Source organism: Eleutherodactylus coqui, chromosome 7 (genome assembly GCF_035609145.1).
Source record: "Eleutherodactylus coqui strain aEleCoq1 chromosome 7, aEleCoq1.hap1, whole genome shotgun sequence".
Classification (NCBI taxonomy): Eukaryota; Metazoa; Chordata; class Amphibia; order Anura; family Eleutherodactylidae; genus Eleutherodactylus; species Eleutherodactylus coqui.
Genome location: NC_089843.1, coordinates 184,786,167 through 184,809,859, shown reverse-complemented (window position 1 = coordinate 184,809,859; position 23,693 = coordinate 184,786,167). Strand labels below are relative to the sequence as shown.

The 23,693-nt window shown below is 44.8% G+C and overlaps 1 protein-coding gene across 3 annotated transcripts in view; it reads left to right on the top strand.

Moving 5' to 3' along the window:
- Nucleotides 1-23,693, top strand: part of G3BP2 (G3BP stress granule assembly factor 2) — a 37,441-nt gene that overhangs the window by 10,309 nt on the left and 3,439 nt on the right. For 2 of the 3 annotated variants that reach the window (XR_010785837.1, XR_010785838.1), the window contains exon 1: nucleotides 17,007-22,782. Coding sequence is in view for 1 of the 3 variants with exons in the window: in XM_066574085.1 (XP_066430182.1) it covers nucleotides 1,897-2,070; nucleotides 10,125-10,215; nucleotides 10,328-10,430; nucleotides 11,190-11,370; nucleotides 13,966-14,067; nucleotides 14,288-14,390; nucleotides 15,065-15,193; nucleotides 16,666-16,784 (1,002 nt within the window). In the remaining 2 variants the exon portion in view is untranslated. Of the gene's footprint in view, nucleotides 1-1,896; nucleotides 2,071-10,124; nucleotides 10,216-10,327; nucleotides 10,431-11,189; nucleotides 11,371-13,965; nucleotides 14,068-14,287; nucleotides 14,391-15,064; nucleotides 15,194-16,665; nucleotides 16,785-17,006; nucleotides 22,783-23,693 lie in introns of those variants that run through there. The other variant, XM_066574085.1, reaches the window with a different exon arrangement.

Sequence of the window (23,693 nt, the reverse complement as noted above, 5' to 3'; positions counted from 1 at the left end):
ATTCTAGCTGCAAAAACTGCATTACAAAACAGTGTAACAAAAAAGAAAAGCAATAGTCCCATAATCTTTGCTATTCTCAGATTATCTAAACTGCATTATGTGATGCCTAAATATAAAAAGGGGTAATATGTGCACCTAGGTTGGTACAGCAGTGTAGTATATATGAGGTGGATTTGTGAGGGGGGGGGGGCAATGCCACAAACCAGTTGACTGTGGGGACAATATGTCAGACGCGTTAAACCCCTTAAGGACCAAGTGCAGTGAATATATACAGATCTTGGTCCTGGACTTTAGTACTGGCCAAGTAGCAAAAATACGGCGCAGAATTAAAGCCTCTGCTCATGCAATGGAGCAGGTCGAGTCCTCAGCTTTCAGGCACAGCCGAGGACCCAGAGGAGAAGCTGTTTTAACCACTTTCGTCATATCCTTCCCAGACTACATCGTGCTCAATTAGCTCTATGTAGTAAAGAGTGGAATTATGTATTCCACTATGTGACCCGGTGACCACATGACCGCCTGGTGCTCCCTGTTACAGCAGAGCTGTGTGATCCTAGCTGACCCTGATCTGCTCTGTTAGTGACTGATATCACTACAGGGAGATGTTTCCCTGTTAGTGGGGTTTTCTATGGATGCCCCAGCTACAGTGTGAAAGTGGAGGAAAAAAAAAAGTGAATGACACCCAGAAGTCCTATGAAGTTATGGGTGACATAGATGGCAGAAAAAGAATTACAAAAATAAGTTAAATATATGTATTTAAAAAATTTGGAATAAAATAAATGACCCACCATTGACACGAGCCAAAGCTATTGCCATTTGCACTCTGTAATCCAAAACGATACAAATTGTATATTAAAATGAGGGACCCAAAATAATTTTGGTAAATGAAGAAAATAAATAAAGCAGTAAAATCCCTAAAGTGTGTCTGGTCCTTTAGGACCAAAACACCCTGGTCATTAAGGGGTTAAAAAGGGTTTAGTAGGAGTGAACTATTTATAACTTGTTGGAATAGATCAGTGGTCAGCTGCCTGAGACAAATCGGTTGAACACTGGGCTTTATGGAGCTGATGTGTTAGAAACAAAGTAATGGGCCGCTTACATGGAACAATTATCGCTCCCAAGTCCTTCAGACGAACAAATTTGAGCGATAATTGTGCAGTATAAATGCACAAAAATCGCTCACTTGTCGTTCACAGGTTGCAATGGCTGACTTTCATAACTTTTGGCTACTAGCATTAGTGATGGGAGGGAGCATTTTGTCCTATCATTGACATTTTCACTTTCTAAAATATGTATTTGTTAAACATAAATGAAAATGGCCTGGAATCTTGTAGTTTTCACACTAAACAGGCTGACCTTTCCAACACATCAGGCATGATTGCAATGGAAGGTAGCTTTTCTATTACAAAGCTGGAGGCATATGACTTGGTAACCATTGACAATAGGTGATGTATACAGCTTACCTCTTCCCCCTTCCCTGCACACTAACTCTGGAAAAGTTACAGAGCATGCTTGAAACACTATTGCACACAGCGGTTTTCTTACTGAGCTTTCTTATATCCAGGTATCTGCTGTAAAGCAAATTTCTGTACTGCTGTTCACAAGAGCAGCACAGACTACATGAAAAGGGATGCTGTGCTCTGGTGGGTTGTGGGCAACCTGGTCTGTTTTTCTGTTGCAGTATTGATTTGCCCCAGTATGTTTCGGTATATATGCATAACTTAAAAGATTTATTCTCTTTATATCAGGTTAGTTTGCCTGATGGATGAGTTGCTAAGGATCTGAACTTGTAGTACCTACATTACCATAGGACTGAAAAAAAGATTTGGACTATAAAACCTGTTAAGTGTATTTTATTACGCAGGTTTATGTGGCTGCTATGTTATGCTGTAATTACAGGAGATTCACAAAAAGGTGATGTCCCTTCAGTTCAGTGAATGTCGCACCAAGATCCGTCATGTTGATGCTCATGCTACCTTGAGTGATGGAGTAGTTGTCCAAGTTATGGGAGAACTTTCCAACAATGGTCAGCCAATGCGGAAATTCATGCAGACCTTTGTCCTTGCTCCAGAAGTAAGTGTTTGTTTTATGACCACCTTCATACAGCTCGGTGCCACTTGTTTTTTTTTTTTTCTTCTTTTGAAAAAAAAGTTTAACATTTTAAGCTTGTGCATAAACCTAGCATATAAAGAGCACTGTTTAAAGGGGTTCTCATTAAAAAAGAAAAAATCTATACTTTTCCGCCCCATCAGTTTTTTTTACCACATCTTCTCCTTTCTGATCTTCCTCTGCTCCTCCAGTCCCACGGGTCACCTTGCCTCCAGCCTGATTGTAGTCTTCCTATTATGTAGCGTCCATTCACGGCATTCTGCTACTTACAGGTCAGTGTACCCGGTCACTGCGTTCGCTGCCTAGCGCGGAATGCATTCTCTTATGCCGGGCTAGTGTCGAGACTACAGATGCACGCTGTCTCGCTGGGAGTGTTCATATACTATTGCTGTGAGACAGCACGTATGTGTAGTCTCGGCAATAGCACGGAATAGGAGTCTGCATTAAACGCTATGTCACTAGTGACGTTGTGTACATTGACCTACTGGAAGGAGACTGACGAGAATGTACATAACGTCACAGGAAGAGGAGGATCCAGGTAGGTGGAGGTGATTTGATCTGGGGGATTGCAGGAGCCAGGAGGAGATCGGTGAGTAGACTGACTGGGGAGGAATAGGTTCTTAAAGGGGACCAGTCGCTTTCCAACATAATCATAAAATAAATTATGGTGCCGTTATGGGAGGTGACATGGAGTCCGGTGATGTTGTTTTTTTTATGTTATATACTCTACTGCTCTCCTGATCCTTTGATGTCATCCACTGAAGATCACGCACCGCACGAAAACCCGAATCTTTTCAGATTGCCATACGAGCACTCTTCCATAGAAGTCTGTGGAAGAGTGCATGGCAGTCTGAAAAGGTGTGTGTGTGTGTTATTTATTAGGCTCCCCATCACCTCCTTTTAACAGCACTATTACGTAGTTGGTTATGTTGGGAGGTGACAAGTTCCATTTTACCCACTCACCTAAACCACTGTACTTGTTCCATGTGGGGTGATACAGGCACGGGAGATGAGCCTGCACCATCAGCAACAGGGGGTCAACTATAACATACCCCTTAGAAGATGCTGTCAATAGCAACTGGGCATTTAAGTGGTTGGGCTGATGGAGGAAGCTCCATATGTCTACTGACACTTCCTCAGTGTGACTACAGGGTGCTGATGGCAACTGGAGACCTAATGAAGGCCTCTTGTATACCATCTTTGTAATCCTATTAGCCCCTTTTAATGACTCCTGTCAGCATAATGTATATGTAGAAATGTTAGTGTGTATATAGACAATTGAGTGGTTTCGTCACATAGTAAGACTAATGAAGGGGTGGGGGATCCGGCGTCTTCTCTCTGCACTGCGATGTGACGGCTCGCACAGTGCAGAGCCGGCGTGTCAGCCGTCACATTGATGTGCGGGCCTCTGAGGCTCGCACAGAAATAGGACATGCTGCGATTTGTTTACTGCGCGAGTTTTCACACAGTCAAATTGCAGCTGTCTGCATAGGATTGAATTATCTAATGTAATTCTATGGCGGTGGGCACGGGCGGAAATTCTGCGGAAAAATCCAGCTGTGGAATTTCTGCCTGTGTGCAGGGAGCCTAAAATGGTACAAATAAAAACTGCTGCTTATCCTTCAAAACACACAAACCCTCTCAATCAATAGTAAAGTAAACATTTTATACAGTGCCTTGTGTAAGTATTCACTCCTTGCAATTTTTCTTATTTTGTTGCGATATAACTTGGGATTAAAATAAATTTTGATATACTGGAGGGACTTCGCAAAATAGTCCGTAGTTTTGCATTGGAATAAAAACATTAAAAAAAAAAAAATTTGGAAAGTTGTGAGTGCATATGTATTCACTCCCTTTGCTATGAAATGTCTAAATAAGGTCTGGTTCTACCAATTAACCACAGAATTTACTGATTTAGTCCAATAAGATCCCTTTTGTATGCAGTCACATGATCTGCCAGTATAAATGGAACTGTTCTGAAAGGTCCCTGTATCTGCAACACCACTGGTCAATGACCCTAAACATACAGCTAAAGCAGTGGTGGAAGGGGGAAATGTCAAAGCCAAGACAGCAATCCAACGGAGATCTGCGTGACTTGAAAAAACTGCTTTACACTAACGCAACCCATCTAACTTGAAGCTAGAACGGTTTTGCCTGGAAGAACGGGCAGAACTTCCAGTGTCTAGATGTGCTAAACTGAAAGACCTCTACCCCAAGAGACATGCATCTGTAACTGCAGCAAAAGGAGGTGCCATAGAAGTATTGACTCTCAGAGCATGAATACTTATGCACTCTGCATCTGTATGTTATAATTATATGCCATTAAAAATAGTTTCATTCATTAGCCTGACAAAAGGGGTGAGATATCCCCAAAAGCTTGCTGTAACATTAAGTGGTTTTTTTTTTCTAAGCTATTAAAAGCTATCCTATCTACAAGATTACTTGGTTTCTCTTACTGAGAACAATCACACATTACTTATGCACATTAACATGTTCTGTTTTTGTCTTAATTATTCACTGTAAGGGTTTTTCGGTACTGTAAAATTCTTTCTTGCCTATTTCCTTGAGGGACACAGACACAATGGCTATAGGCTGTTACCACTAGAAGGCTGACACCAGGTATAAGAATATTAGCACCTTCTACCTAAAAATCCTGATGGGCAAGCATTTATTTTCAGTTATCAAAGCCACATGGGCAAGTAATGGAAGAAAAGGGCAAGAAGCTAGGGTAGGACATTCCAGTTTAGATCATAAAGAACACCATTCCCTATATGAGGCAAAATGGCATTCAGCGTTTGGCAGGGGGCAGTGTTAACCCAGTATCTTAAAGGGGTGGTCTCGCGAAACAAAGTGGGGTTATACACTTCCGTATGCCCATATTAATGCACTTTGTAATATACATCGTGCATTAAATATGAGCCATACAGAAGTTATTCCACTTACCTGCTCCGTTGCTAGCGTCCTCGTCTCCATGGTTCCGTCTAAATTCGCCGGCAGCTTGCTCTTTTAGACGCGCTTGCGCAGTCCGGTCTTCTCCATTCAGCACGAGCCGCTTCAGTGTGCTCCCCGCTACAGCTCTTCTGCGCATGCGCAGACGAGCTGTCACTGCTCGGGAGCGCGCTGGAGCGGCCATTCTGTACCTTCCTCTGTTAGAGGAAGGTGCCGAGCTGTCCGGAGAAGCCGCCCAGCTGTCCCGCCGTCCAGCTGTCCTGGTAAGTGATGGGCCGGGGGGGGGGGGGGGGGCTGCCGCTGCGCCGGGGGAACTAGCGCTGGGCCGGGGGTGGGGGGGCTGTCGCTGGGCCGGGGGGGGGGCTGTCGCCGGGGGGGGGGGGGGGGGGGGGTTGCTGTCGCTGCGCCGGGGGGGCTGCCGCTGTGATGGGGGGGGGGGGGGGGGGGCTGCGCCGGTTACCTGCTGCCTGGCGGTGGGTGACTGGTCGGCGGCTGCGGTGGGTCCGGTCGGCGGCTGCGGGGCGTCTGGTTGCCATGGAGACACAGCTGGCAGCGTCTCGGGAGCGCGCACGTCGGGCTGCAGCGAGCGACGGGAAAAGAGCCGGCGGCCATCTTGGGGAAACTTTTATAAGTTGCTGAAACGCTGGAACGGTAAGTACGAACCAGCTAGAAATGTCATTTACAGGGGGGCTTAGTAATGTGTACTTAATGCGGGGGACTGGGCAAAAAAAAAAATTCACTGCTTCCTCGAGACATCTCCTTTAAATCTTAATTGCCTAGAAGAGAATTTTTTTAAAGTGCTGTAAGCACCAATGAGAGGGACTGATAAAGGATGCTTATTTGCACATCTCAATGTCCATGGAAGAGTCCCTGCTCTATGGAGGCAATCGCTGACCTCTCACTCTATGTGGAAGTGGCAGACGTACATATTTATTGAAACACTTGTGATCCAGAATGGGACCAACTAAGCAGTCCTCCTTGAGGACCACAAAAAGATTACAGTAGTGCCCTTGAAATCTGTTCTAGAGGTACAGGGATGCTCACCCCCTGCTGGAGGAATGTTTACACTGCCTGAAAAAGGTGGAAGCCTTAGAAGGAAGGTTGGGAGGGATTGGAAACAACTGTATTGAAGGTCAGAAAACTTGATGTGGTAGCCTTAAGCGACTACCCCTTGGACAGAGGCATCCAAAACCTGAGAAGGCCAGGTTTCCTGGGAACAGAAAATGTTTTAGTGGGGTTGCCGCGCATACAGTAGTGGTCCTATCAGAGCCCTGTTTGAAGTGGTGTGCCAGGACAAGTATGGCTTAAAAGGTGGTTTCAGCTTCACTTCTTGCTAAGGGGGATAGCAAGGATTGTAGTTGAACTTATAAAAAGTGAAAACAAGTGTTCATTTTCCTGGAAAGACTGGAACGCCAGAAACTATGATGGGGCAGATGAGAACTCTCCATTGGTAATCTCTTAAATCTTATCCATTCATGTCCCAAAAAGGTGGGGACCTGGAAAAAGTAATGCTGTCACATGTTTGGGGGCTGTCTGCTGACCAAGATTTGAGCCAAGCCATTCTGTGCAAGTGTGAGAAACAAGCCCATCTACAACCAACGCAGAGCTACAAAGTTTTCCTGCATAAGCTGCTTGGGCGATGCAGTACTCACCCAGGAAGAAGTAAGGGTTGGGTTGAAGGGCACAGCGTATTATCTTGAAGACAGATATGATAAAGTACTTCATGTGGTATTCCAAGGTATAGTAAAAGGAACCAACATCCACCACAAGTAAGGTTGTCTTGGGTAGAATAGACATTAGAGAGTTGAGATTTAGAGACTTTGACCAGATGGGAAAAATATAATCGGGCAAAGGATTCTCGAGGTTCAAACACTTTGTCCAAAATGTTTGTATGCGCAGTTTGTTTTTTTTCTCTCCAAAAGCTAGATGTTTCTCCATTTTCTTGAGATAATGTCCTCAAATTCAGAATTGGAAGCTAAGAACCTAGTTGATCCACCTAAGACTGCAAAAGAAAATCTTAAATGGTGTCCTGGCTGGAACAGGACTTTCTCTGGATCCCTAATCTGGAGAGGGTCTCTAACTGCTGCACTAAGGGTATTGACCATACAGGTCAACTTGGAGGTCTGTTTTGCATCCAAGTTTGAGTTGGAAATTTCATGCATTGAATTGCCCTCTATTTTGGACCAAGCCACTGAGGGTGGAGGAGTGGCAATGCGAGGAGTAGGTGTGAACGCCTATTCCTTTTGAGAGCCCTGGGGAAGGGAAACCTGTAGCTCAGGAGGCCCAGCATGGAATGGGAAATGGTGATATCACCAACAGCCTTGGAAACAGAACGAGCCCCTTGGACCACCTTCCTTAGAATGAATGGAGGTGGAGTAGCAATGCCTCAGCACTATTCCTGAAAGGCCTGGCCAGCACTCGGCATGGCAGAGCCGTGGACAGTTGTATAGGCGCCATGCAGTAGGATTCAGGCTTGCCAACAAATTTAGTGCTACAACATAAGCAGGCATAATGGATAGTTACTGCTTTATGGGAAGATTTCCCTCTGGTTTCTGACAGGCAGAATACAGCATGGAAACCTAAGCACAAAGGGAGAGCTGGGGCCTGCAGGCCAAAGCATGCTGACTGTCATCCCATTTTATATTCCCTAGACAGTGAAACAGTCAGCTGCAGCATATTGGTGAGCAGAAACTTATCCCTTGGACCACTTTCCTTAGAATGAAGAGCTATAGAGGTGGAGGGATGATGCCTCACACACTACTTCCCTGGATCCTTTTAACTTCAGCTCTCAGCTGAGACCAGTAGGGCATACCCCTTCACTGTGCACCACCTGGTGGTGAGAGGGAGAAGACTGGAAGCTGGATGACCCTTGGGTTGGTGGGCGACAGAGCCGCTCTGCTAGTCTTTGCTGGAGTGTCAGTGGTGCAGTAGGGTTGACGTCCTTGCTCCCAGGAGGGCAAGAAGAGGACAGCGTCATTCCTATTTCAAATCTATAGAGGAAAGAATGTAATAGACCAAGATAAAGCCCAACTGCAAAAGTAGGGAGGTCTACCACCTGCAGACCCCGAGCAAAAAGTGATTTAGCTGTTTGCAGGAAGGCTATAGTCTGGTAGGAGAAACTTACATTCTTGTACTTGGTGTCAGCCATCTAGTGGTAACAGTCTATACCCATGGTGTCACCCAATGACATGAGCAAGAAAAACATTTTTCACCTTTGAATTGGTAGGCATGTTGTGTAAATCAAGTATTACCCACCTTCAAAAAATCCTATTTTAATTCCGGGTTCTAATGCAACAAAACAGGAGGCAGGGGAGGGCGTTGAATAATTTCGCAAGGTTACTGTAGGTCATGGAATGTGGCAACACAAACTTCATTTTAATTGTTTTAACCCCTTGATCACCAATATTCGGTTTAACGGTGTCCCTATGGGACCATACTCCAATTACATACAGGATAAAAAAAATAAAGCATGCAATGCCACAATGAAATTAAAATTGCTGGAGTATAAAACCAGGCAGTTAGGCCAGGCTCACATGGGTGTATGTTACCACATATTACGTGGGTTCTGTACGCCTGTGTGATATGTGGTAACTCGCAGGCAATTAATTACACTGCCTTGCGCATTTCTGCTCAAATTAGGGTGTTGGAATTGTGTAGTGCGCAAGTGTGTGTGTAAAAAAAAAACCAAAAAAAAAACCCAATGTTCTATTTGGCCACATACATCCACATCATGGAGCCCATTGTTGCATGTATACACTCGCCCAAACGCAATTGCACACAACCCTGTGAGCCCTGCCTTACTGAGAGGGTAATATACATTTGATATTCTGCAGGTTCATACGAGGATAAAGGGAACGTATATTTATGCTGCGAGGTGAACGTAAAACAAGTTGCAGCACCTGAGGGTTTTTCTTGTCAAAAATCAAGACTTTTTGTGTGGGAAGCCACTTTATGGTTGGAAGAGCTGCCCAGGAGTTAGTGGGGGGACTGCTTGGTCATGGCTTTTTGAAAACACAGATCGGGGCCTGAGAGGAACTCAACACTATGTGACTGCAGCATGTAAAGGGCTGTCACCATCGGACCCCCGGAATGTGATCAGGGGGTCCTGATGGGTCCCTGTGGAAGTCCCCTACAAGGGGGAAAAAAAATAAAAAAAATTCTAAAAAAAAAAATTATAAAAACACTTGTCTCCCTTTACTTTGTAAAAAATAAAAAATACAATCACACATGTGGTATCCATGCGTCATAATGACCCAGAAAGGAAGTTAATGCATTATTTAACCCCTTCATGACATGGCCCCTTTTTTTCTTTTTTCCCCCCATTTTTTTTCCTCCCCCTGTTTACAAAAATCACAACTTGTCCCGCAAAAGACAAGCCCTTATATGGCCATGTCAATGGAAAAATGAAAAAGTTATGGCTCTTGAGACGCAACTGCAAAATTAGTTGAAATTCAATGATTAGACCATTTTAAAAAACCTGCCCTGGTGGGCACGACAGGATGGTAGGAAACCCGCCACTCAAGGGGTTAAAGGGAGCCCCATAAACTAAACCTATGGGCTCATTAGAGATGACAAGCTGAGTCTGGGCCGTGAGTCAAAACCTCTGCTGAATGCATTCAGCTGACTATGTCTGCGTACACATAGGAGAGGATTACTTCTCTCTGTGTGCACACAAGTAGGCCACTGGGCACATTCAGTGGCGGCTAGGACAGCACACTAAGGGAAAAGTGCAGGGAAGGTCTAATACTCACAGCCCCGGACTCGGCACGTCTACTCCTATGAGCCAATATGTTCAGCTTATGAGGATCGAAGAAGCTGACAGACTCCCTTTTGAAATACAGTGAAACCTCTTTACAGACAACTAATCTTGCACTTAGAAGCTGGTCTTCCATACATGGTGATACAGAGAACCGGTACCAGGCAATCTGGTCTCTTTTAAATGAGTTTTCTGGACTGCAGTATGGCCTTCCAAAACTTCTGAATGTATGTGATTGCATCATAGGATTTTTGGTTTCATACCTTTTTCACTAGTTAGGTTTTCTGTAAGCTAATTGAGCATTTTCTTGTAGGGATCTGTACCAAATAAGTTCTATGTCCACAACGACATCTTTCGCTACGAGGATGAAGTCTTTGGTGATTCTGAAGCAGAGATGGATGAAGGCAAGTGATTGGCCAGTGCCGTAATGTGTCCTCACACTATCTGGGGCTGCTGAATAATTGCCACACTAATATATATATATATTTTTTTTTTTAATTTTTCCTCTGACTTTAGAATCTGAAGAGGAAGTGGAAGAGGAACAAGAGGAGAGGCAGCCATCTCCTGAACCGGTGCAAGAAAATACAAACAACTCATATTATGATGCCCACCCAGTGTCGTAAGTCTGCCAATTAGGGTTTGTGTGCTGCCTACCATAACTTGTTCTTTATTCATTTTGCAATGTTCACCTTAAAAACTAGAACTAATGGATAGATAATAAACTAAATTTAGGAACAATCAGAATGTGCATAATCCTGTAATCTCTAGTTTTGTTTTTTTTCCCCAAAAGGGTTATCGTGGATTTTTTAATACATTTTTTTGTTACCCGTTTTAAGGCTACTTTCACATCAGCGTTTTCAGTATACCTGTTCAATACTGGGAGCAGAAAAATGGAAAAACTGATCCAGTAAAATCACCAATGGGACTTGGTTAGGACAATTTTACACTAGGTTTTTTTTTAGTTTTTCATCTAGCTGTTCTGTATATGTATCGGCGCTATTCAGGGAAGTCTTAATGTTGGGGCGAGGTCTGACACTGGGTTAGGAAGGTTATGGTCTTATGTTGGTCAGAGCAGAAGTCTCTGTGCCGGCCACTACAGAGGTCGGCGCAGAGGCGTCCGCTGCTTCTGCTCTGACCTCTGTGTATTTTTGGTGCTGACAGCTTACGACCGCCCAGCTGATTGGTCTGGGTCCCGAGCAATGGATCCCGGCTTATCAACTATTGATGACCTATCCTGGGGATAGGTCATCAGTAGTATTCTCCTTGGAAAACCCCTTAAGTTGGAAATCCGTTTACCCTTTCAGATTTGTTTCCGGGTTTATTTGTATTACTAATTTACAATAACTTTCATTTCCCTGACTTCTTCAAACTCTTCCAGCAATGGAGTAGAGGAATCCTTGGAAGAGACCATCACTGAGCCAGAGCCTGAAGCAGAACCAGAAGGAAAGAATGAGGAGATCAAAACTGAACAAGAGGAAAAGAACATAGCGGAACTTGAAGAAAAATCCCCAACACCCCCACCTACTGAGCCGGCCGCTCTCCCACAGGAACCACCCAAGGTTACCTTAACACTTTACTTTTGGTTCATGAATGTCAATGTTGCTTTTTGTTTGTTTTTGATACTACCCGCATTATTGTCCTGTTGCCTAGGCTGATTATGTCTATCTACATATTGAACATAATTTGTTTGGCATTTTATTAGTTAATATTACCATGCAAGGTTTCATTGAAATTTTGCTTATTACAGTGAATTACATTATTTTTCATGACTGTTAGAACATGTCCAAACAGTATTTAGCAGTGATCTACACATACTGAAATTTGTTACTTCCAGTGAAGAGTGCCTGCATTCACAACATGCTTTGCGATGGTAGCCTCAATTCATTCTGGCTTTTCCGCACTTGTAATGATTCTTCTGGACAGACCCTCAACTAATCATGGTCCTACTGACAAACTAAAAATGACTTAAAAACAGCACTTGGTCCAGTGGTAGATACCCTGTATTCTACATCCAAGCTTCAGAAAAGGAATGGTAGACAAGAGAAACCAAACTGTGTGTGCCTATATAATATATATTATGGCTAGTGCTGCAGAGGTTAGCCAGCTCCATATGCAGCTGATGCCTGCGAGAAATGGCAATCGTGGCATCTTAGTGCTTAGGCGACGGGAAGGAGTGCCCTCTGTTACTTAGTGTTTCCCACCCCCGAGTCTATTTTTCCTGGTCCCTGGCAACACCTTAATGTGATCGCAGTGGTTGCATATTCTTGTTGACAGACACCAGGAGGTAGAGAGACTGGCAGAGGACCCAAGAAGCTCTGGAAATCTAGTGGTGTAGAATCAGTAATAGTAAATTTAAAAAAGAAAACTCACAATGCCTTAAGTGGCTGTGCAGCCAGTGAAAAGGGCCTCAGGACTTGGCGACACAGAAAAAAAGTTTAAAAAAAAGCTTTTCTCCCTTGTAAGTTTTACATATGTATTTCTCAATAGATTGTATGGCACATTAAATGGTGCCATTTGGGAAAAAATGCAACTCTTCCCACAAAAACAAGCCCTCGTATGGCTATGTCGATTTTAAAATTATAATTCTTGGAAGACTGGGATGAAAAAATCAATGTAAAAAAATGGAAACTGGCTGCAGTGCCAGGAGATTAAACCAGTATGTCCCAACCAAGGTTCTCCGAACATAACAAGAACAGGACTTCTCGCTTTGACAATAGGGAAGATAAACTGATTTCGGCCTTCTCAAAGATGATTTGCAAAGCAGTAAATAAATCTTGGCCAAATAATAACACTGCACAAGAATTATATAGGTGGTTTACCTGATCCTGTACCAATCTTTGAGGCAGGAATGGCCTTAGAGGCTCTGCCTGAGTTTCTGCAGGTTGCCCTGCAGTAATAAGGTTGGGGTATATGCAGTAAAGAGGTTGTTCCCTGAAAAATATTGTTTATAGTCAGAGTAGCTGCACTTCTAAACTTTTGATATATCACTGGCATGTCAAAAGTTTATAAGATCAGTGGGGGGTCCTTCTGCTGAGTTACTTTGTGATATTTCAAATTTAGGAGCTGGAACACTCATCCTTTTGGCTCCTCTCAGCAGCTGAAAGACGCATGGAGGTCTACAGAAGTCTAACGTTCTTCGAGGACAATTCATGTAAGGCACCTCCGGAATAGCCCAGAAATGGATCAGCACTCAGGAACTTGATATCCAAAAATAAAACCTCTTTATTTCTCAGCAATATACAGACTGCAACGTTTCGACCTCTGTGTGGTCTTTTTCAAGCATTTGAAGCACTGTCAGAACTTTTTCAGGTTTCATTCATGCAGCAATATAGCATCAGCTAGTGGTTGCTCTTGTCTACCATAACTTTCCATTGATCGGCCCTAAAGCACATTCTAAAATGACAGACCTGGTGGTCTTTGCCTGGAGCCATAACTGCTCTCATCTAAGGCCTCCCTCACACAGGCGTTTGCATAAACACTTTTTCAATGCTGCGTTTACTGCAGCTTCAGCAGCGTTGTCATGCATTTTTGACAACACTTTGGCTGCGCTTTCAGCACAGATGAAAACGCAGCCAAGGAAGCTTGAAACAAAAATTAACTCACCTAGCAGGCGCTGTCCAGGTCCCTGCCGCTGCTTTCCGGAGCTCCAAGCAGGCTTCCGGGCACTTGTCATCGCTAACAGAGTATCTCTTGCTAGTGATGGGTCTTAAAGACCTCAACCTCCAGCAAGAGATTGCTCTGATTGGCTGAGCTCTCGGACAAAGTTGTGCCACGTTTTCAGCAGCACTGAAACCGCTGCCCATTCATTTCAATGGGTGACACATCTTAAAAGGCCCAAAGATAGAACATGCATCGCTGTCAAAGTGCAGTGTTGAAGACCCTGTGTTTTGACGCTTGTGTAAGCAGAGTTTAGCACAGCGCTGAAAAGGCAGTGCTAGATGCTGTACAAAAAACACCTGTGTGAGAGGCCTTGCTGTTAATGTTTTGTTATTTCAAAGTTTTGGTGTAATATATATTTGGCTGTAGTAAATCTAGATTATTCCAGTGTTGTCCTAAAGTATATTTTAGATACAGAAAGTGTGCATTCTTGTCACTGAGCCAGATAGAGTTCAGTGTAAAGTTTCCTAAGTTTTAGCATTCATCATTTTCTGTAGGCTTTTTCGTGGGCATCAGTGACCAGTAAAAACCTGCCTCCCAGTGGGACTGTCCCATCATCGGGAATTCCACCCCATGTAATTAAAGCTCCTGCCTCACAGGTAATAGTCTGATAGGTTAAACTTTTTACATTTAACCTAAAATTTTGGATGAATGAATAATTTAAAAAAAATTAACTAAAGTTTTTAAGCTCTTCTAATTCCATTGTCTATGGGGTATTTGAATTCATCCACTTATCAGTTAATATGGTCCACCCATATATCGCTTCTAGTTAAGTTATATAGCTGACAAATTCAATTTTTATCTTGCGGTTACTTGCAGACACGTGCTGAAGGTAAACCAGAAACTCAAGTTCAGCCGCCTCGTACTCGGGAACAGCGTCCGCGGGAGCGCCCTGCATTTCAGCCAAGGGGTCCAAGATCAGGTAATGATATCGTTGCACAATATTCATATTTACATGTGACAATGTACAGATGTAGCAGAATGTAACTTGAGTTAAAGGTGTTTTAATACTTAAAAAAAGAAAAAAAAATTCATAGGCTGGGTTCACTTTTTTAGTACATGTCGACCATCCGCACAGAAATTCTGCATGCATTTTTAAAACTGAGACAAAGCTGCACAGTGGAATACAGGCTGAAAAGCTGCTTTAAAACCCGCACCAAATGGTGCAGGTTTTGGAGCAGCCTTGAGTTGTGGAAATCGTGCAGAATTTCCATGCAGTCCTGCTGTGGACAATTCCGTGAGACTTCTATCCCATGTGAACCCAGCCTTACACATTTATAGGCCTGTCAAGTTGTTTTGTTTTTTGTTCTGGAAAACCCCTGTAATTTTGTTGTATTCAGACAACATGTTGCAGCAAGTTATCACAGTTAAGTTAAGCTTGCTACATCTGTACTGGCGCCCATTACATTTGGGAAACCCTACATTAAAGTGACCTCTGCTGTACTTCTCAAACTGATGCGTTCTCCAGCAGTCCAGCCGCACCATTCTTTTGAAGCTGTGGTAATAAGCAGATAACTTTAGGTGGGGAACCATTTTAAGTAACCTTACAAAACCATAGAAAGTTAAAATTTGTTAAACGATTTCTTGTGTTTTTAGGTCGAGGTGAGACAGAACAGGGGGATTCTGACAACCGTCGCATGTTCCGCTACCCCGACAGTCACCAGCTCTTTGTTGGGAACTTGCCTCACGATATTGATGAAAGTGAACTGAAGGAATTTTTTATGAGTGAGTAACTTTTGGGTCATTTTAAAGGAGAACTTCATATGGCACATATCACAACTGAAACCTTTACCAGAATTTTGTGTTACACTTGCATTTATGAAATCTTTAGAAGTGAATTGTGTAGAATCTTTACACTAGTAGGTCTCAACTTATTTTTCATGAATTGAATTGACACACAAGTAATAAGGCAAGTAGTGTGGGATAAGTGTGAGCATATATTTGCTTAGTGTGAGTGCAATCCATTTATGCAAATAGGTGTTTGTTTTAATACGTTTCATTACCTACAACTCTGCTACATCTATGTCTTCTACTATCCGGTGAGACTTCGATCCCTTTCACATGGGGTAATTGCTATACTGGTTTCTAGGAATAGTGACATATTGATCCTTATATTGATGAAATGACAACTCCACTCCCTTGTTGTCCCACATGAACTTCACGATGAGTAGTTGAATCATAGTGTCTGCTGTGTGACCAGAAGCCACTTTCTACTCATTCCTATAAGAACCATAATGCGAGTCTCATGAAAATAGAGCTGGCAACTTCTGACCTGCGCTAGAATTCAACGAGTCAAAGTGCAGGTCAAGGGGCACCAGAGCGGCTATTTCATCAATATAGGAAATGCTTTATATGTTGTAATACAGTGCATACTGTGGGGAGATAACAGCACCCTGGGGAAAGAATAGTTTCCCCAATAACACCCTTCAATACATTTTGCGAGAACTTTGCTTATCTTTGTTTTAAAGGGGCTTTTCTGGCAAATACTCTTACCTGTCCCTGGGAGAGGTTATCAATAGCAGATTGGCTGGGATATTCTGCTCTGGACCCTGTTTAATCAGCAGATCGGGTGCCTACTGTCAGCATCACACTACACATGGGTATGCAGTGTGGGTAGTTAGCTGTGACTAATATGTTGCGGTCGAGGGTGGTAATTTGTAGAGGCAGCTCATTAAAATCGGACAGCTGCACCTGGAATTATGAGCGTTGGCTTCCACTCTGTACCTCTGCGTTTTGGCGTGGACAGCGGGCACCCGATTAGGGAATAGGCCCTCAATAGGATTTGCCCAGAAAACCCCTTTAAATCATTTTTACATTTCAGTCTTTAATTCAGCAGACTTCTAAGCTCAAATCTTCCAGGATTTTCTGCTTGTTCAGTCTCTAAACGCAGGTAGGAAAAGCTATCAGAATGCATTGCAGCACAGAAAGTAGTGATGCCTATCCAGTGTACAATAGTAAGCATAAGATCCCATTTCACTTGGGATCAATATAAGTAGAGTACAGAGTTTGTAAAATTTATTGACCGTTTTTATGTAGATTTATATCTTAAATGTTTACTGGTGAGCTTAGATTTTTGATTCAATGTTGTAGCTGAAATCGTGCTGACTTTTGGCGGTTATGTTATCCTTGGGATAGGGTGGGTTATCCTTAAACGCCTGTAAGTTTAAAGGTTTCTAACTCAACATTAACTTTTGCAGGTTATGGAAATGTAATGGAACTCCGCATTAATACCAAAGGTGTTGGAGGGAAACTTCCCAACTTTGGTTTTGTCGTGTTTGACGATTCTGAACCCGTTCAAAGGATTTTGCTTGCCAAAGTATGTATGCTTATTGAGGGAACATCTTTGAACGTGTGAAACAATATTTGCAAAATAAAATAATGTTAAGAAACCTAAAAAAAAAAAAAGTCTTACCCTCTTACTTCATTGTTTCAGGTCACACAAAGTTAAAGGGGTTGTCCCGCGCCGAAACGGTTTTTTTTTTTTTCAACCCCCCCCCCCCGTTCGGCGCGAGACAACCCCGATGCAGGGAGGTAAAGAAAGCTCACCGGAGCGCTTACCTTAATCCCCACGCTCCGGTGACTTCTCTACTCACCGCTGAAGATGGCCTCTTCCTCCGTGGACCGCAGCTCTTCTGTGCGGTCCATTGCCGATTCCAGCCTCCTGATTGGCTGGAATCGGCACGTGACGGGGCGGAGCTACACGGAGCCCCATAGAAGACTGCAGAAGACCCGGACTGCGCAAGCGCGGCTAATTTGGCCATCGGAGGGCGAAAATTAGTCGGCACCATGGAGACGAGGACGCCAGCAACGGAGCAGGTAAGTAAAAAACTTTTTATAACTTCTGCATGGCTCATAATTAATGCACAATGTACATTACAAAGTGCATTATTATGGCCATGCAGAAGTGTATAGACCCACTTGCTGCCTCGGGACAACCCCTTTAAGTTTGCACCTGTTTACTTAACCCTTTAAGGACCAGGCTGTTTTGTACCTTAAGGACCAGACACTTTTTAGGGATTTTACCCATGTGGTTTTATTTCTCTAGCTTTTTTTCCTTTAGCTATCAAAATTTTTCTTTCTTTCTTTTCTTTTTTTTTAGCCTATAGGGCTATTTTCCCTTCGACATCATGACAGCATACATCTGGAGGTTGCTCACCTGCTGACCTGATGGGACAGGAAAAGGCAGAGCATAAAAAAAACCTCCCCTCCACCAAACACCAGTGCTTTTCCTGTCCCTCCAGGACAGCAGCGGCAGAGCTCCAGCGATGCTGTCCCATGCCGGAGGTTCCAGGGCTTACCGGTGAGCGGCGGCATCTCTCCTGGCAGCCCCGGTTGCCCCAGTGGGAAGTACCTCATCTGGGAGCTAACCGGGGACTGCGTAGGCCTGGGTCCAAGTACGGGCTTTCCGGCACCACTGCGGACGTCATTTAGGCGGCGGCCGCCATCTCTGGGTCCAGGGCTGAGCAGCAGCATTCCTCAAGGGGGCGTGGCCTCAGCGGAGCTCCGGGAGTGACGCAGTGACGTCAGACGCTCCGCAAGTGGGCGTGGCCTAGCGTGAAAGGGGGCGTGGCCTGGCGCCGGATTCAATTTTTAAAGCTCCTCTGCACCAGGGAAGACGGCTGGTGTTTCTTCACGCCGGGAATCGATCCTAAGTACAGGAGTTGATCCCACAAGCGCAGGATGTCGGCCAGAGAGGACCCAGAGAATCTCCAAACTGTAAGTGGTCCAGTGGGCCAACCTACAGACACCTGCACTACATACACTTCCTGACTAACAGAGTTCTCCCTTGTCATTTCAGGACAGGGATACTCAAAAACCTAGGGAGGCTAGGAGGAGGAGTAAAAAGTGTCCAGTGTGCTTGGCCAAACTCGACGACTCCTACACCAAAACATTATGTGCCATTTGTTCTGCAAAAGTTCTGCAGGAGGAAAAATCTTCCCTTATGTCCGAAATTCGGTCGGTCGTCCGGGAAGAAGTTCAGTCCTCCCTCTCGGACCTCCAACCTGGACCCTCAGGGGTTACACGAAGGTCTGCTCTGGCTGTGTCAGAGTCTGACTCTGACATGGCGGAAGATTTGGAGCTTGATAATCTTGGAAGTGTTGCAGGAGGAGAAAAAGTACCTTTTTTCCACCGCTGACATGGATCAACTTTTAAGAGCTGTACGTAGAACCATGCAGGTGGAGGAAGATGTGCAGCAACCCCGCAGAGCGCAAGACGATATGTTTGCGGGATTGCTTCCACAACGGAAATCTTCATTTCCTGTAAATGCCACACTCAAACAACTAATCCTGAATGAGTGGGATTGTGTGGATCAGGCTCCGCTAATCCCTAGGGAGTTCAGGGAGCGCCTTTTATTTGCGGGAGACGAGGTGGTGTTTCTGGACGAAATGCCGAAGGTAGATGCGGCTATCGCTATGGTGTCCAGGAAGTCTGGATTACCATTTGAAGATACGTCCCACTTAAAGGACTCCTTGGACAATAAAGTGGACATAACCATGCGTAAGGCCTGGTCCACGTCCAGCCTTATTATAAAATCCAATATCGCGGCCACTTCTGTGGCTCGCTCCATGGCGGTCTGGCTGGATCAGCTTGCGTCCCTAATTGACCAAAAAGCCTCCAGGGAAGAGTTTGCGAGCGGCATCCCTCTGCTACAGATGGCAACGGGGTTTCTGGCGGATGCCTCTATGGAAACGGTCCGCTTCGGAGCTCGCATGGCAGCCCTATCCAACACCGCCAGAAGGGCAGTCTGGGTAAAGGAGTGGTCGGGGGACTTAACATCCAAAAACAAGCTGTGTACCCTACCCTTTCGGGGCGCACTCATTTTTGGACCGGACCTGGATCGCCTGCTGGAAAAAGCAGCTGACAAGAACCAGGGACTGCCAGCCATCAGACCGCCCAAGAGACCCTTCACTCCACGTCCCTCGTCTACATACGCTGGGAAAGGGAAGACCGGAAGATGGTCTTATCCGAAGGGCGGAAGGGGTAAGACTCTTATTGTTGTCCCTCAGCCTGCATCTTTGTGCCCGGTGGGCGGTAGACTGGCTCGTTTTGCCACTAGTTGGCGTAACATAACGACTAACGAGTGGGTGCTACACCTGGTGGCGGAGGGCTACAAGATCGAACTAGAATCTCGCCCCCCTGACAGATTTATTGTAACCTCAATCCAGTCTCCAGCCCTAGAGCAGGCTCTGTTGAGAGGTGTACAGAACCTGCTGGATCTTGGCGCGGTTATCCCCGTCCCCAAGAAGGAACAGGGGAAGGGATTTTATTCCTCCCTTTTTCTGGTTCCCAAACAGATGGCTCCCACCGCACAATAATTAACCTCAAAGAACTGAATAAATTCATTGAGTATAGAAAATTTAAAATGGAGACTATCAGAACTGCAACTCCCCTAATTGCCAGGGATAATGTAATGGCTACAATTGACCTAAAGGATGCTTACTTTCACATCCCTATTTACGCCAACTCGCAAAAGTTCCTGAGGTTTGCGCTGAGAATGGAAGGGGAAATCTGTCACTTTCAGTTTATTTGCCTCCCATTTGGAATTTCCTCTGCTCCGCGGATTTTTTCCAAGGTGGTGATAGAAATGGTTGCCTTTTTGCGCAATCGTGGGATTATTATCGTCCCCTACTTGGACGATTTCCTGTTGGTGGCAGATTCCCCTACTATTCTGAGGTCACACTTGGGTTCCACGCTTCAACTGTTTAAGGACCTGGGTTGGATTATTAATGATCTAAAATCCAACATGGAACCAGAAACCAGGAAAAAATTCCTGGGAGTCATTCTGGATTCCAGTCTCCAAAATTCGTCCCTTCCTCCTCTAAGAAAACAGCTTATTTTAGAGGAATGTTCCACTCTCTATAAAAAATCTAGAGTAACAGTAAGAGATGCAATGCGGATCCTGGGGCTAATGACTTCGTGTATTGGTGTGGTTCCCTGGGCCCAGTTCCATAGTCGCGGTCTCCAGTCACTAATCCTTCAGAATTGGGACAAGTTACAGTCCTCACTCGACCAGACAATCTCTATTTCTGCTAAAGCCAGATCTTCACTCCGCTGGTGGTTGTCATCGGACAACCTGTCACGGGCATCTGAATGGAACTTGGACCCTGCAATAATAATCACAACAGATGCCAGCGCCAAAGGGTGGGGGGCCCACTTTGAAGGCGGTCATATTCAGGGTACCTGGGACGCTCATGAGAGATCTGGTTCGTCTAATTTTAGAGAACTTAATGCGGTGTGGAAATCCCTACGTAGCCTGCAATCGCTCTTAGGGATGAAGCATGTGAGGATCTTTTCAGATAATATGACGACAGTGTTACTCATTCGCCACCAGGGTACCACCAGGAATCCTCTACTGCAGCAGTTGGCGGGAAGGATCCTTCAGTGGGCGGAACTCACAACCAAGTCACTGTCGGCCTTTCACATAAAAGGAGCCGAGAATTCAGCCGCGGACTTTCTAAGCAGGAAGAAAGTGGACCCAGGAGAGTGGGAACTCCATCCCGAGGTGTTCAGCCTGCTTGTGACGAAATGGGGGGTACCAGAAATAGACCTATTTGCGTCAAACGCAAATACCAAGTGCCGGCTTTTCTTTTCCCGAGGCGCGGAGAAACAGGCCTTGGGCACGGACGCTCTCTCTCACCCCTGGGTTTGGGACTTGGCGTACGCTTTTCCCCCTTTACCATTAATTCCGCTCCTACTAAGGAAATTACTGCGGTCAAGCCTGTCAGTAATTCTGGTAGCACCTTATTGGCCCAAAAGACCTTGGTTTCCCCTCCTGAGATCTGTCAGTAGGAGAGCCTTTCCACCTTCCACCCAGACCGGACCTATTGCTGCAGGGCCCTCTTCTTTACCCGGAGGTTCACAAGTTCAGGCTTACGGCCTGGATCTTGAACGGGTAAAATTCTTGGGGAAGGGTCTTTCTCCTAACGTAATTTCCACTATTAGCGAGAGCCTTAAACCCTCGACAAAAAAGATCTATTCCAAAGTCTGGGAAAAATTCTCAGTGGATGGGCCAGGACATCCAGCAGTTAGATCAGGCAGACATCCGTAAAATCCTAGATTTTCTCCAGGCGGGCCTGGATAAAGGGTTGAGTCCGAATACCCTCAAAGTCCAAGTTGCGGCTTTGGGGGCATTCTTTGATCTCGCGCTTGCGGAGCACAGGTGGATTAGGAGATTTCTTAGAGGGGCAAGTAGATTGCATCCATTCACAAGGCTTACGGCACCCCCCCTGGGATCTGACCATAGTCCTTCAGGCCTTCTGCGATTCCCCCATTTGAACCTATTGGAGATCTATCCATCGCCTTGCTGACGTATAAGGTAGCCCTCCTTGTGGCAGTCACGTCGGCTAGACGTGTGGGTAAAATCCAGGCCCTCTCACGAAGGGCCCCATATATGACTATTCACCCAGACAAAATAGTATTTTCTTTAGACCCGTCCTTTCAGCCTAAAGTCTTGTCAGATTTCCACAGAGGCCAGCCAATAGTCATTCCAGCCTTCTGCCAAGATTTCAAAAACGAAAAGGAGCAGAAGCTCCATAATCTAAATGTCAAAAGAGCTGTACTAGCGTACCTTGAGGCAACGGAAAGTTTCAGAAAGACTGATAAACTTTTCGTTCAATTTCAGGGGCAGGCCAAAGGAAGGGCCGCTTCTAAAGATGCGATCGCCCGGTGGCTCAGGAGAGCTGTCCAGGAGGCTTACAAGGCCAAGGGCATCCCTCCTCCAGATGGATTGAAGGCCCACTCGACGAGAGCGGTGGCATCTTCTTGGGCAGAAAGAGTGCACGTGTCAATCGAGCAGATTTGTAACGCAGCCACGTGGACTTCTGGCCATACTTTTATTAAACACTACAGGCTGGACTTTAAATGTAGTCAGGACGCAACCTTCGGTAGGAAGGTGCTCCAAGCGGTAATCCCTCCCTAAAAAAGCCCATGCCCGTTATTTGGTATTCCTCCAGATGTATGCTGTCATGATGTCGAAGGGAAAACGTGAATTTTTCTTACCGATAATTCCCTTTCTTGAAGGCATCATGACAGCATACGGGCTTTCCCCCCCCCCCCTACCGACATGGTTACCCTTGTTTTGTCTAACACATGAGGTAATGTGTATGCTTATGTTTCTTTGTCTGAGGTGTGTGATGTCAATAAAAACACACCTTCTGGTTAAGTATTCTGTCACTGTGGTTATTTGGAACGCACTGGTGTTTGGTGGAGGGGAGGTTTCTTTTATGCTCTGCCTTTTCCTGTCCCATCAGGTCAGCAGGTGAGCAACCTCCAGATGTATGCTGTCATGATGCCTTCAAGAAAGGGAATTATCGGTAAGAAAAATTCCCGTTTTTTAATATCTGTTTGACTTTTTTTCCAGTTTTATTGGGGGTAGAAAGCTTAAAAAAAAATTTAACATATAGTTACCTTATTTTTGTGTAATTAAAAAAATATATACATATGGGTACGGGTTCCTCATTTTGTTTTGGACATTTTGATATATAATATGTGTGGTTTTGGATTACAGGGTGCATAAAGCGACTGTTTTGGTAGGGGGTCAGCTTTGGGTTATTTTCTTTATGTATAGATTTGTTTTGTAATTTTTTTTTTTAATTAAACTTGTATTTAATAATGTTTTTACCATCTATGTCCCCCATAACATCATATAAAACCTCTGGGGGACATCCACATGTTTGACATTTTTCCACTGTAGCTGGGGCATTCATACGACCCTCAGCTACAGGGAAAACATCCCCTGTAATGACTTTAGTCACTCGTAGAGCTGATGAGGGCTTTATAGGACCCTGTAGCTCTGCTGTGCCAGAGGTCACCCAGCAGTCACTGACTGCTCGCTTGCGTAGTAAAAGAATTCCACTTTTACTTTTTTTTTTTTTTTTTTAGTACATCACGCTCCTTGAGAAATGTGTACTAAATAAAGGAGGCAGAAAAGGTTAAAACCCACTTTTCCCTCCCCCTCTGGGTCATCAGCTGTGACTAACAGCTGACAACCGGACCTGCTTCTGATTGATTGCAGAAGTAAAAGGCTTTAACTCTTTCCAATCCAATTTGTATCCTGGTTTTCCTAGGGGGCTAACTCTTTTTCTGCCATTATACAACAGCGCTGTATGCTGGCTAAAGCCAGTACTGCATGAGGTGACACGTTGGATAGGCTCCGACAGCAGAGAGGCTGGCAATATACAGTAAGAGAACCCTGACAGATGTCTTCCAACATCGAAGCTGTACA